Below are 15,894 nucleotides of genomic sequence, written 5' to 3'. Positions count from 1 at the left end.
CTCAGGCCTTCCCTTATTTGGTCCTCTGCCCTGGAAACTTAGTGAAACTTACTTAGGCTCTTCTTATAACTGTAGATATTGAAATCCTTTGATTCAGATCAGTCTTCAGTGATGAGCTAAGGGCTTATAGAAAAAATTACAAAAGGAGAAAATATTATTGCATTTCTGGTTATGTAAATGACATTACCAAAAATGAGCAAGCCAAATTTCTTCTCAGCAAACGTTAATCTGAAGAATAATATTTCTGATTCAAATACACATGAACATGTAAAAATGGCTAATGTGAATTTACATTTTACGCTAAGCACATTAGTGCAGGCTCTAAAATGCCCACCCTCTTGAAATAGTTTTCTTTCATCTACTTAATGATAATTGCATGAGAAAAGCACATCAAATTCCTATTCAGAATAAAGGGAAATAAAGTATCTGTTATAGACCAGGACGTGGCTTCACTCTGTTAGTTTTGTAAATAAAGCTCATGATTACAGTGACTATTCCATGGCAGCTATAGAGAGGGAAAACAGGAAATATAATGCAGAAAGCCCGCTTCAATGAAAAATACTGTAAATTGAATTTGACAGCATTTGATGGCATCTGATTATTCTAGTCACAGCCAAACAATGATATAAAGAGTAATATGAAACAGAATGTGTTACTGCCTAGCAGACTCAAAAGCAATAAACCTTCCTCCAATGTGACACAATCACTTCACAATCATAATTGTAGCCTGTTTGATACCTCTGAGTACAGCAGAAGGGCACTGACTGACATAGATACATTTTGTTTTTTATTTAAAGTGAAATGAAAATGGCGCACTGGGGCTCCAGATACAATCGTTATATTCACCTACATAGGCATGAATCACTTGGCAGTTATTTCAGCTGAAGTTTAAATGTGCTTAGACAACAACAATATCAAATTTTTCTTAGATAGCTGCAAAAAAAAAAAATCAGAAATTTGTAAGGACAGAAATAGAATGGAGACACATAGTTCTTTTTCATTCTGAGACTACACAGAGCCCTTTATATAGTTATAGCCACCAGCCTGCAGTATTTCTGAGGAGGTTATGGCATGTAATTTCAGCTTCATCATTGGCCTTCTCTTTCTTCTATCGGCACCAAAGGAAGTACATTTAGCTCAAACCAAAGATGGGGTTTGGCCTATGCAGATATTTTTATTAACTTGCAGGAAGCCCACTTGTAAATCTCATTTGAAAATGTTTGCCACTCTTTTCTCACCAAGCCCCTGAATCATTTTCTCTTCTGTAACTATCCTTTATTATTTAAATATTTCCTCTAGATATTATCCTATTAAAAATATCTGACCTATTAAAGACAGAAGATGTTTATGACTTCAAAAACAAAACAAAATAACCTAAATATTATCCTATTAAAAAGTGTCTGCCCTAATAAAGATAGAAGATGTCTATAATTTCAAAAACAAAACAAAGTAACCTAGTAAGAACAAGCTATTAATATGATTCCCTCTGCTTAGTTTATCTGTTAATTTAAGCTACTTTGTTGACTATACATAAGTCACAACAAAAGATTTGCTACAAAAAATTTTGTAAAGAATAGAGACCAACATTTAAGTTAGTGTTTTGCAATCTGTTTGTTGACCACATATAGACAAGACTATCTTGGACATCTGCTTCCTCCTCTCAATGAGTTTGGCTTGTATAATAGTGATTCTTCAGTATTCCCCCTTTATTTTATATCTGTAATCTTGCAAGTGGCAAAAATCTCATCACTTCCATCTATAAAATCCATCAAATACATTAAATTGAGACTTTACAAAACATGTAATAAAATAATCTCCTCCCATTAGGAGCTTTAATTTTAACAGAAACCAAATTTCATGGGGTTTATTATTCTCCTGAGCTTTCTCTTTAAATAAATAAAAAGACTTGATCAATGTACATTGAAAGACAAAACTATATACAAACACCCTGTAAACACTGTACAAATACAAACAAGTGATGGCACTTCCTTATGAGTATTTAGTAATATTTTAAAGGATAAAATCTGAAATAGTTTTGAAGACTGTATGATATGAAAAGGTTTTCAAAGTAGGAAAGTGAAAACAATTTATAAAATGGATAATTAAGCTGATTGAGTTAACTAAGAAAAGAAGAGCATTGAATCAAAGGCAAAGGAATTTTGATGTAATTCAATTTGTATTGGGTGGAAAGATGGATATAGATATGAATATTTACATAGATAGATACAGACAGAAGACAGACATTCATCTGTCCATACATGTACATATCTACTGAGAGAGACACAAAGATCTATGAGACCTAAGCCCTTTCACCAATGATCTTCACTACAGTGGGAGATAGAAGACAAGCTAAATAAACAATCGAAAGCATAAAATATATATTGGAAAAAAGAAATATTTACCAGAAACTTTAGAGAAGAATTCTCTGTCTAGAATATTCATGGAACACTTCATCAAGTTGATGTTATTGAGACTAGGCCTTATAAAATGAAGATTTAATGACTATTTAAATTGTAAGAAAAATACATTTGTTGGAAAAAAATGTTTTAACAGTAGAGAAGATTACCAAGGTTATTATTCATTCTTATGATTTACTCATGGCATACATAATTTTCACTAATAGAAGTAACATGATTAATTTTAATATATTAACATTAATGTTTTCTATTTGTATTTTCTTCTTCATAAAAAGAATTATATTGTCCATATTGTTCTGCACACATACACACCTAATTTCTTTTAATGACTCATCAATATTCTGTTATATGGATGTGTATCATATATTATTTAGCCAGTACCCTGGTGATGGCAAGATAGGTGATTTTCAAGTTTTCGTTACCACAGCAATTATCTAATAAATATTCTTACAGTGAGTATACAGAGAATTATTCTTAGTACTAGAAGTACTGGGTCAACTTTTTGTGCATTTAAAATTGTTGAGTATTCCTAAGTTGTCTTCCAAGTATTTTATGTAAGAATTTCTAATTCTGAAAACTTTTAATACAGAGTCAATCTTCCAAATCTGTCAGCTCAATATTTTAACTGGCACATTTTTGTTGTTTTAATTCAAGTTTTGATCATTATAAGTAAGATTGTTCATTTACTTAAAATATTTATCTTCTATTTGGGAGGGGTGTGTATAATATATTATAAATTCTTAGACTAATTTTCTACTGGATTATTTCTTATTGTCTATATTCTTTCCACATTAAAGAAAGTCTCCTTTTAATGATCATATTAAAAATAACACATTAATTGTTTCTTCCAGCACTTTTATGGCTCTACTCCTTATTTCTAAATATAGAATGAATATTGTTATAGGAAATTAGGTAAGAATTCATTTCTTATAAAATGCTAACTAGTTCATCAACATTATTTCATAATCCACTGATTTGAAATGTCACTCATACAAAATTACCATGTGCATCGGGTTCATTTTAGGACTTTGTATTCTGTTTCACTTGTGGTAAATAGGGATTTTAACAAGCAGGGCCTAATGGTGAAGACATCATAAGTGAATAAAATAAATAGAATAAGCAAAATTTCTAACACATAAGCATAGGATTCAAGGAATGGTCAGGTTTGACTGGAGTCATTGCTATTAGTAGGGGACATTTAGAAGATCAGCTTAATGACAGATTTTGGATCTAAGGAGTTTAGGTTTTTTATTCAGAGGCAATGTGAGCTGCTGAAGGTTTAGGGGGTAAATAGAGAAGCGATGTAATATAGTGGAAAGAATGTGGCATTTGTAATCAGAAAATATGACTTCCAGGACCTGGCTCTAACACTTACTAGTTATGTGACCTTAGGCAAGTCACTGTGTTCCCTAATTTTCCATTTTTATGTGAAGAGAAGATAGTGAATATAAAAAATAATTAACCTCTTGGAATTCTGTGAGAATTAAAGGAAATAATATGTGTAAAATTACTGTTAAATGTGAAGCATAATAAAAATAGAAAGTTATCCTAGATATGTTATATAAAGCCATGCTTTAGAATGATAAATCTATCTGGCAGTTGTAGATGTACATTTAAAGTCAAGGAAAGAGGTTCATGGTTATAAAAGTAGCAGCCTGCATAACAGCATGCCTGGTAGGATTCTGTTTTCCTTTAAATATACAGTATATTTTTACATGTATATGTATATAAAAAATGTCTGGAATGTTAAACACCAAAATAGTGCTAGCAGTGCTTATCTCCAAATATTAGGCTATTGGTGATTCTTTTAAATACTTCTGCTTTTGTTCATCTGTGTTTTCTTATTAATTTTTATAATCAATATATCATATGGTCTACTAAAGACAAAATAATAAATTTTGTGATCCCAGATGCTAATCTATCATCACTCTTTCCGATTTTCCTATTTCCTTCTTCATGTGAACATCACCATCACTTTCTGTAATAATCAAAGTCTGATCAAGAAAGAGGAACCACACTACTTACTTTAACAGAGGGAATTTAATATAAATAATTGGTAAGAAGTTATAAATTTGTTAACTAGGTAACTAAAAGCATAAAAAGAGAACTCTAAGGTATCATGGAGGTAGCAACTACAGGAAACAGCTAGCACCTTTAGAACTGAGGGAACAAAGGGGAGTTGTTAGAATTATTAAAATGTAAATGCATAGAGGAGGGTGCCTATGAAGCTGGGACTCAGACAGTTAAGGAGGGGCACCTGCCACTGGTGCAGTTGTCTGGAGGAGGAAGCATGAAATTAAGTTGGTTTTCCAAATGGTGGAAAAATTGCATACTGCAATCACCTGCTCCCAGGGTACTTCTTTACTGCAACACAAAAACAGCCTAATACAGAAAATTGATACCAGAAGTAGGGTGTTGCTATAAACATACCTGAAAGTGTGGAAGTGACTTTGGAGCTGGGTAAAGGGCAGGGGTTGAAAGAATTGGGAGGGCTCAGAAGAAGACAGGAAGGTGAGGGAAAATTTGGAACTACTTGGAGACTGGTTAAATAGTTCTCACTAAAATGCTGATAGAAATATGGACAGTGAAGACCCGGCTAATGAGGTTTGAGATGCAAATAATTGAGAACTAGAGTAAAGGTCACCCTTGTTATGCCCTAGCAAAGAACTAGGCTCCATTATATCCATGCCCCAGGGATTTGTGAAAGTGAGAACGTGAGAGTAATAACCTAGGATACTGGTGGAAGATATTTCTAAACAACAAAGCAACATTCAAGACTTTGTCTGGCTGTTTCTAACAGCCTAAAATCAGATAGGGAGCAAAGGAATGATTCAAAGGTGGAACTTTTATGTAAAAGGGAAACAGAGAGTAAAAGTTCACAAAATTTGCAGCCTGGCCCTGTGATGGAGACCGAATCCAAGCAGACCGTGGAGTGACCACTTTCAAGGGAGACTAGCATGACTATAAGGTAGCCAAGTGTTAATATCCAAGATAATAGGGAAAAGGCCTAGAAGGCATTTCAGAGATCTTACAGGCAGCCCCTCTCAACACAGGCCCAGAGGCCTAGGAGGAAAGAATGGTTTTGAGGGCCAGGCCCAGAGCTCTGCTGCCCTATGTAGGCTTGGGAACTGTTCCCCACGTCCTGACTACTCTTGCTGCAGCTGCAGCTCAAAGGGCCTCAGATACATTGCAGGTAGGTGCTGTGTAGTGTTAAGTTAGCAGATGCACAGAATGCAGGCATGAAGGAGCCCTTGGCAACTTCCCCCTAGATTTCAGAGGATATATGAGAAAGCCTGGGTGCCCAGGCAGAAGCCTGCCACAGGGGTGAAGCCTTCACAGAGAAACTCTACTAGGGCAGTGCAGAGGGCAAGTGTGGTGTTGGAGCCACCATACAGAGTCTCCATCAGGGCACTGTCTGATGGAGCTGTTGGAAGGGGGCCACTTCTCTCTAGGTCCCAGAAACCATGGACAGCTTGAATCCTGAAAAAAGCCATATGCATTCGACTCCAATGTGTGAGAGCAGCCACAGGGACTGCATTCTGCAAAACCACAGGGGCGAAGCTACCCAAAGCCTGAGGAGCCTAGTGCTTGCAGCAGTATGTCCTGGAGTGGGACATGGAGTTAATGGAGATTATTTTGGAGCTTTAAGGTTTAATGTCTTCCTACCAGGTCTCAGACATGTATGGGCCCTATAGCCCCTTTCTTTTAGCCAATTTCTCCCTTTTGCAATGAGAATGTTTACCCAATACCTGTGCCCACATTGTGTCTTGGAAGTAAATAACTTGTTTTGATTTTACAGGCTTATAGGTGAAAGGAGATGAGTCTCCAGATGAGATTTTGGACTTGGTACTTGAGACTTTGGACTTTTGAGTTAATGCTATAATCAGTTAAAACTTTGGGGAACTATTGGGAAGACATGATTTCACATTTTGAAATGTGAGAAAGAGATGAGATTTGGGAGGCCAGTGGTGGAATAATATAGTTTGTATGTTCGTCCTCTCTAAATCTCATGCTAAAAACAGATTCCCAATGTCGCAGATGGGGCCTAGTGGGAAGTGATTTCATAATAGGGTCAGATCCCTTATGAATGGTTTAGCACCATGCCCTTGGTGATAAGTGAGTTCTTGCTCAGTTTGTTCATGCGAGATCTGGTTGTTTAAATGTCTAGGACTTCCCCTCCTCACCCACCTCTCTCTTGCTCCTGCTCTCTGCACGTGATGCACTTGCTCCTTCTTCACCTTCCATCATGATTGTAAGCTTCCCGAGTATCATAAGCAGATGTCAGCATCATGCTTTCTGTACACCCTGCAGAACTGTGAGCCAGTTAAATCCCTATTCTTTAAAAAGCAGCCTACCTCAAGTATTTTTGTAGCAATGCAAAAGTAGCTTAATACAAATTAGAAAAAAAGAGATAGCAGATAGAAGGATATGATAACTCTTATTTGAGAGGAAAGTAAGGAAAAGATTTTCTAGAAAAAGTGATATGGGGCTAGAATTTTAAAAGATGTTGTAGTTAGCTTATAGAAGAAAGGAGAGGCCAGGTGCAGTGGCTCACGCCTGTATTCCCAGAACTTTGGGAGGCCGAGGCGGGCAGATCACGAGGTCAGGAGATCGAGACCATCCTGGTTAACACAGTGAAACCCCATCTCTACTGAAAAGTACAAATATTTAGCCAGGTGTGGTGGCGGGTAACTGTAGTCCCAGCTACTCAGGAGGCTGAGACAGGTGAATGGCATGAACCCCAGTGGCAGAGCTTGCAATGAGCTAAGATTGTGCCACTGCACTCCAGCCTGGGTGACAGAGCAAGAATCTGTCTCAAAAAAATAAAAAATAAAAAAAGGAGAATAAGCTAGAGGATGGGGAGGAGTATCGCCAGAGAATTAGCAGATACCAAAGCCATGGAACCATGAAATACAATGGAATATAAGAAACTGTAGTCAAGCATTTGATGATGACTGGAATATAACATGGGACTAGAAATTTCAGAAAGATAAGTCCTTTTGAGAATCAGCAGATTAAGGATAAGCATAGGCCATTTTACATGGTAAATCTCTAAAGAATTTTTAAAAGGACTAAGTCTTAAAATTTTTGAAAGGTTTGTGATGTCTCTTCCCTCAGCAACAGAGTGTCTGCTCACAGCAAAACTTGATAATTCAACATTCACAAAGCATTTTGTAAATCGCCTGTGTTTCCATTTGTCCTCTCAGCAATCCAGTTCAGAGTTTGCATTTATTCTTATATAAACTGTTGCGATGACCTCCTTGTTCAATGCCAGATGCCCGTCATCTCCAAGATAACTTCATTCAGATCATGCATTACATTTTACCCAATGATTTTTATGTTTTAATTTTTATAAGAATTTTCAGAGGTTTGTTGTACACTATGAGGTTGTTAACTCCACTTTGCAAAATGAAATAGAAACTAGAGGACACAGAGAGGCAAGTTCACCCAAGGTCATTGAACTAAGTGGCAGAGCCAGGACCTCCAACCTATCTCCTCTGACTACAGATGTTTCTGATTATCTATTTAAACTCAGAATATTTTTAATATTCTTCATGGAATGGGGCTGGCAGTTTCATAACCTTAAAATTGTTGTGGTGCATTGGGTTCTAGGATTTTGTTTTAATTGCTTTTGAAAATAAGCAGTGACAATTGCTGGAGGGGAGAGAAGGAATAAGGAGCTCCTAAAAACATTGTACATTGAGACCACAGAAGTGTGAATGCCTTTAAAAATATATGGTTCCTAGTTTTTATACTTATTTTTGTTTTCCTCTTAGTGTTAGGCAACATTACACTAACTCTAGTTGGAAAAATACATTCCTGAAGTATCTCCCAAATGAGCTTGAGCAAAGAATAACCATTTGGCTATTCAGAGAGAACTGAAAATGTCATTTCTCTAAACACAGGCTACTCAGGAGGAAACACTTCCAGTTAAATGAACAGGTGATGCCTAAATCTTAAATAGATTAGGAATAATTGTGGTCTACTCTACCACTTCTGCTCAAAATGTATTCAGACATAAAGAGATTCTGTTTTTTAGCAGTGCAAATGGGACATTTACCTCTCCACGATATTAATTTTTCAAGAATTCAATAGTGATAAGAAATACTTAACCAGGCTGCACCTTTAAATTTTTTTCGTGGATAAACTTGAGACCAACAAAATACTCAATCTTTTAAATAGTATATATATATATATATTTAAAAACCAAATTTTAGGCACATTTTTAAAGAATGTCAGCTTTACAGAAACCATGACTACATCTCAATTTGGGAATTCATGAGAGTTTAATAAAAATTAATTGAATTGTCATGGAAAGGCTGAAGCTAGACAAAATAGAAAATGTTACTTCCCCATAGACCATCACAGGTTTGTTTGCTGTATTGTGATCCTAGCAAACACCTTTTTAAAAATCACTGAAAGGAGTCCTTGGCTATGAGCCCTGCGGCTCTCATTAGAATGGATCTCCCCCAATGACACACCTGGTACCTGATATCTGCAGCAAGTACAAAGGCCAAACCCTGCAAACCTTCACTGAGTGCAGAATCTGGTCCATGCATGGTAGCGAGCAATAATGAGGTGGGCTGCCGAACCATAATTGCAGGTCACTGAGAGGTGTCTGTGAAGCCTCTATAGCTTCCAGCAGGACACTTGTCATTGCTCATACTTAGGTCATCATGATTCATCAACTTGAGGATCATCAGATTCCCAAAGCCAAAGATTTTACATATTCTGAGTTTTTGTGAGAGGTACTGTCATTTACTTTGTCTTAATAACCCTTTACATTTTGATGGAGCTGGTTAATCTGATATGGCAGCATGTGAATTTTTCAGCTTCTGAAGAGTGTGTTAATTAAATACTCTTAACAGCCTGGAAAATATTGATGTATTCATTACTCTCTTCTCAACTAGAGAGAGAGCTGAAAGAGGAGGGTCAATGTCTTGATTACATTCTCCCCCAACCTAGAATACTGCCTTGATAGGAAATAAGAGCTGATGGAAAAGAGGCAAAGATGCAGAGAAGTCATGGGATTACATAACTGTTAGCCTTTCACTTGAAAAAAAGTATTGAACACTTACTGGGCTCAAATGTTGGGAACACAGAGACCACAATTCCTCCAGAACTTTGCTTTCTATCAAACCTGCGTCATGATTTTACATCTGGATGAGGAAATAACTGTTCCAAATGAAGTATCAGATATATAGGGCCGTCTCAACAACTGACTATTCCATTTCTCTTACTTCTATATTTAATGCTATATATATCTAGTACCAAAAGAGTATGCATGTGGCCCTAGTTTTGTATCAACAAAATCTAAAGATGAGCCTAAACAATCCCATTCTCAGCAGTTGAAAGAATTTTGGGGTCATACTCTGCATTTTACCAGGTTTTAGGGGAGACATTTAAAAGGAATTTGACTTTTGTCCTCTAAAGATCTCTAAAGCAGGCCAGACATGGTGGCTCATGCCTGTAATCCCAGCACTTTGGAAGGCCAATGTCAGAGGCTTGCTTGAGGAAGACCAGCCTGGGCAACATGGCAAGACCTCATCTCTACAAAAAAATTTCAAAAGTTAGCCAGGCCTAGTAGCGCACATCTATAGTCCTGGCTACTCAGGAGACTGAGGCAGGAGGATCTCTTGAGCCCAGGAGTTTGAGGCTGCAGTTAGCCATGTCTGCATCAGTGCACTCCAGCCTGAGTGACAGAGTGAGACCCAGTCTCAAAATAAATAAATAAATACATAAAATAAATAAATAAATAAAACAACTCTAAAACCAATTCCTATTATATTACTTATCATGTTGTTTTCATTAATTTGCACATAGCTCCAGCTCCTCTACTCAGCTACCTATTCCTTTAGGTAAGGGGTGTGTTCATGTTTTTGTCCTTGTTTCTAATACAATGACGGGCATATAAAAGTGCTTAATAAAGTTGTTGATGTAGAACAACAATAAATGTAGAAAAACAGTGGTCTTGATGTATAAGAAACGATTGTTCATACTTTGAGAGGTTATGGTTTAAATTATAGAAGAGAAAATTCAAATGAAGAGAAAGCAAATGGCATCAAAGAAGTGAATTTAAAATACTTTTTACACATCCTGGGAACAAATGCAAAAGAGCACTGTGCTGCATGAGAGAAAATAGGAACTCTGGGCTTCCCTTCGTAGTTCTTCATCTTCCACTATGCAAGCCTGGGCTTTTTCACACAGTAATTTTATGGTCCTAAGAGCCGCAAAACAATCATCCTCAATGTGCAAACACTTTTGAAGTCTCTGCAACCATCATATTTGCTACTCTCCCATTAGCCAAAAAAGTCTTACAGCCAAGCCCAGAGTGAGTTTAGGAGCATACTCGCTAAAGGCATGGATACAGGGAAACAAACACATTGGGACCCCAGCTGCAATCCATTTACCACAGAAGGGTAAGGATTCCCAATAATATCAGCCTCTGCTAATTCCATATCCTGTGGTTCCAGGTGTGCAAAAAATAAAACCTCGATATAACTGCATGCATACATGCACACACACACACACACACACACACACACAGATCTAGAAAATACACAAAAATGCATTAATAATGCTTAATATATGCTTCTGTATTTTAAAAAACATTTAAATGTTTTTTTGTATTGCATATGTATTTTGTTATTCAGCAAAAGCATCTGGAAAGTAGTAAAATGTGATTATGGATGAGGTTTCACCTTTTGTGCTTTTTATATTTCTTCTGTATTTTCCATGTTTTCTATAAAGCATATGCACCCTTTTATAATCAGTCAAGTGTGTGTGTGTGTGTGTGTGTGTGTGTGTGAACTACACTTTAAAAATCATAGGAGCTAGGCCACTGGAGTACTTCTCCACCTAGTTTTTCTTTATTATGACACCAGGAAGAAACAGCTGAAAAGTTGAGTTGATATCAAATTCTAAACAAAATTTTTTTACTCCAGCTACAAACTTTGTTTTGAAGTGTACAGCTGTCACTGGTTGCCTGCTTGGTTTCCTTTCAGACGCCCTGCTGGTATTGAAGAGGAGTCGCTTTTATTTATCTGGTCAGAAGGAGCCCTTGAATTTACGGATGAAGGAGACACCCTGAAACCTTTCACGCTCTATGAATATCGGGTCAGAGCCTGTAACTCCAAGGGTTCTGTGGAGAGTTTGTGGTCATTAACACGAACTCTGGAAGCCCCACCTCAAGATTTTCCAGCTCCTTGGGCTCAAGTCACCAGTGCTCATTCAGTTCTGTTGAATTGGACAAAGCCAGAATCTCCCAATGGCATTATCTCCCATTACTGTGTGGTCTACCAGGAGAAACCCAACGATCCAACATTTAACAGCCCTACCGTGCATGCTTTCACAGTGATGGTAAGACCCTTGAAAAAATAACAGACATGTGGATTATCTGGTTAATATGTTGAAATTAATTTTCTTATCTAACTTCTCATTTTTCTTCACTTAGGGCTTAAATATATGAACATCTTTTACATGTGAAAAGTTGCTATGTAGTCATGGGGATAAGATACTGAACTGAGTATGAGGAGTTTTGGGGACCAGTTTGTAGACCACAACTAATTTTGATAAATACATTTTATTTATTCATAAAATTACCTGATTTCCATTTTCTATATTTACTAAATGGGAATAATTTTGTTTTGAGACAGGCTTTCATTCTGCCACCCAGACTGGAGTGCAGTGGCGTGGTCTCAGCTCACCGCAGCCTCTGCCTCCTGGGTTCAAGCAATTCTCCTGCCTCAGCCTGCTGAGGAGCTGGGATTACAGGTGCCCACCACTGCCCAACTAATTTTTGTATTTTTAGTAGTGAGGGGGTTTCGCCATGTTGGCCAGGCTAGTCTTGAACTCCTGACCTCAAGTGATCTGCCTGCCTCAGCCTCCCAAAGTTCCGGGATTACAGGGCATGAGCCACCACACCTGGCCTAAATGGGAATAATTTAGTTTCTTGATTTCCATTTTTCATATATACTAACTGGGAATAATGTAATGCTTTCCTCCATACCTCATAGAGATCAGGTTCAGATGAAATTACATAGAATATTTAATTTTCTACTTCCCCAACAAGCTAGTAATATATATAGCTATATATATACACATATATGTAGTATGTGTATATATGTATGTGTATGTATGTGTGTATATATGTATGTATATATGTATGTGTGTATATACATATATATATTTAAACATACACACACACACACACATAAAAATTGCATGCACTAGAGCTTCCTGATGATTTTTTTCAGGGATGGCCTCCTCTGGCCCATAAAACAACTTAACTCAGTTCACCTGATCAGCTAGTAGCTCCTGAGTGCTTTCTTTATGTACAGCATAGCCTCATGGTCTATGGGAGATACAGAAACAGGATGGTCCTTGTCGCAGGGAGTGTTCTGTGTTATATTGCAGAGATTTAATTGCACGTAAGGGGAAAAGAAGAAGAAGTGGTTGAGTACAGCCTATAATGTCCACTACACTGGGACTTAGATCCCAAACTCCACTATCTACTAGCTTTAAACCACAGCACAAGAGAGAGTAACATCATATACCAAGTGTCAGGCAAGAAGTGCTCTGGGAGATGAGCTCTCAAACTGAAGATGCTTCATGGATAAGATTAAATTTTGTGGTCTTGGGAGTTAAATACAAATATGTGCCGAGACCTTATTAAATATGGAAAACCCTCAATAAGAACAAATAAGCAGACAAACTAAAGCATTCTTTTTTAAAAAAACAACAAAACTATGCTTCTATGCTTTAAATCCGGGAAGGCCAATTTATATGAAGGTCATCTTATGGAGTATAACATTTATCAAAATATTTAAATTACAGTGAGCAAATATATTTTCAGAAAACTCCAGAAGAGCCTTTTTGAATTAATAGTTTAAAGTACAATGTTTTCCCACTGTCCTCATGTTTAATTTTCTCATATGACTAAAAAATAAGCAATATGTAAATGAAAAGATAATTGTTTTCATTTTTACCTGTTTCAGAATTAGTACTATATTTTTATTAGATAGTAAATTATATACTAGAGTCTTTTATATTACATCTTCTAGTTCCTATATGATAAGCACTAGAAGCAGTGTTCTTAAAGTGTAAAAGGTATTTTTTAGTGGATATGTGATCCAGGAGGAAGTTGGTTACTTCCCACCATATCCTTCAAACTCATGTTCTAAACTTTCACCCTTAAAGTAAAATGTTTATGAATATACTGAAACACCCTTGTTCATAGCTTTCTGAATGAGGCACCTTAATTTAAATATGCTTTTATTGAAGGCACCGGGATTACAGTGATTAAACCTCTGATCTTTTAAAATACAACTTTCAGGGGTATGAGTCTAATAATCATTTAGTCTCCTGAAACACTTCTGTTGGAATTCCCTTGTGGAGTATCTTGTAAGTCATCCCTTCATAACCAGCTTCATTTTAAAACACAAGATTTAAAGTATGTGATGAATCCATGAACTCTGTCCTTTATTTAATCTTCTAGGCTGTATTTTTATCACACTAAAAAGCTTCTGAAAAAGAGGCAAGCCTGTGACCCCAAGCTTTAAGTGGCACAGGGCTCTTTGCACATGGGCCCTCCCTGACGTGGCTTTCATTTTGACAGTCCAGTACTGGTGCAGTCTTCTGTTTTTTCCAAAGATTTTTTTTTCCTTGCAATGTCGAATAGAATAGCCAGAATAATTTTAAAAACAATACTTCTGTGTCCTATTTTTGAATGTGTATGTGTATATTCAAAGTGGTCTCCCAAAATCAAAATCTTTGGCTCTCAGAATTCCAAGAGTAGGCTTCAGTAGATTCACTAAGAAAAGTCCCACCTGATCTTTTCAAGCAAACAAGGACATCTTCCACAAAGCAGTCTGGGCACGTGTTCAGACCTTCTGGCCACTGGACCACATTTTCAGGGCATCAGGGCCACTATGGTTCTTTATGATATGACACCTTTGAAAGAAGTCATCCGGAAAATGAACTAGTGTTTTTGTATTTCACTTATTCCCACAGTCCCTGTGTAGGAGATTGTGTTCAATATGTTTGTTTAAAAGATATCTAGGCCGGGCACAGTGGCTCATGCCTGTGACCCCAGCACTTTGGGAGACTGAGGTGGGCAGATCACAAGGTCAAGAGTTCGAGATCAGCCTGGCCAACATGGTGAAATATTGTCTGTATTAAAAACACTATTTTTAGTATTTTTACTATTTGGGAGGCTGAGGCAGGAGAATTGCTTGAACCCAGGAGGGCAAGGTTGCAGTGAGCCAAGATCCTGCCACTGCACTCCAGCCTGGGAAACAGAGCAAGACTGCATTTCAAAAAACTGTAAAGGAAGTTCTATTACTTATCCAATGTTCTATACTCCTCACCATCACAGAAGAATGTTTCTTTTATCTCAGACAAATCCTTCCTCCTATAATTTAAGTCTACCTCCCTTTGTTCAGAGCAGCATGACTTCTCCATAGTAGCACAATGGGCCTTCAGGGTCCAACAAATTATTGACAATTCCATCTGATTTGGCAAATAGTCATTGAGTACTATATTCAATATGTCAATATTTAATACCAAACTTAACTATGTTGTTGAAGTCTACTATGAGACTTGGCCCTTGAGCAGAGCAGAGACTGTGAGGAAAAATGAGTGATTAGTTCTGAGGCACAGGCTGTTACTGTTGGACATTCTGGGTTTTTAAGCTTCTTGCAGATGCGTTTCTGCTGCCCATGTTTAGAAGACCCCATTTCATTTTCATTTTTGTATAAACTTAATGGGTCCAAGTGAAGTTTTTCTACCTGGATATATTGTATAGTGGTGAAATCTGGGCTTTTAGTGTAACCATTGCACAAATAATATACATCATACCCATCAGGTCATTTATCATCCCTCACCCCGCTCCCTCCCTCCCTCCCACCCTTCCAAGCCTCCAGTGTCTATTATTCCACACCCTATGTCCACGTGTACACATTATGTAGTCCTACTTATAAGTGAGAACATGCAGTATTTGACTTTCTGTGTCTGAGTTATTTCATGAGGATAATGGCCTATAGTTCTATCCATGTTGCTGCAAAAGACATGATTTCATTATCTTTTATGGCTGAGTAGTATTCTACAGTGTGTATGTGTGTGTGTGTGTGTGTATGCGTGTATATATTCCTATATATAATTATATTCTATGGTATGTAAAATTATTACTATTTAGTAAATATGGAAAATGGAAATGGAAATCAGGAGATATCTATATATATATGTATATCACATTATCTTTATGCAATCATCCATTGATGAACCCTTAGGTTGGTTCAATACCTTTGCTGTTGTGAATAGTGCTGTAATAAACATACAAATGCAGATATCTTTTTTAATATAATGATTTATTTTCCTCTGGGTAGATGCCCAGCAGTGAGATTGCTGGATTGAAGGGTAATTCTACTTTGAGTTCTTTGAGAAATCTCTATATTGTTGTCCATAGGGGTTGTAGAAG

The 15,894-nt window shown here is 37.0% G+C and overlaps 1 protein-coding gene across 1 annotated transcript in view; it reads left to right on the top strand.

Annotated features, from left to right (window-relative positions):
• Positions 1-15,894, top strand: part of USH2A (usherin) — an 800,507-nt gene that overhangs the window by 684,778 nt on the left and 99,835 nt on the right. The window contains exon 61 of the mRNA XM_005540847.5: positions 11,423-11,777. Coding sequence (XP_005540904.3) covers positions 11,423-11,777 — 355 coding nt within the window. The remainder of the gene's footprint in view (positions 1-11,422; positions 11,778-15,894) is intronic.

Source organism: Macaca fascicularis, chromosome 1, assembly GCF_037993035.2.
Source record: "Macaca fascicularis isolate 582-1 chromosome 1, T2T-MFA8v1.1".
Lineage (NCBI taxonomy): Eukaryota > Metazoa > Chordata > Mammalia > Primates > Cercopithecidae > Macaca > Macaca fascicularis.
This window is presented reverse-complemented; position numbering and strand designations above follow the sequence as displayed.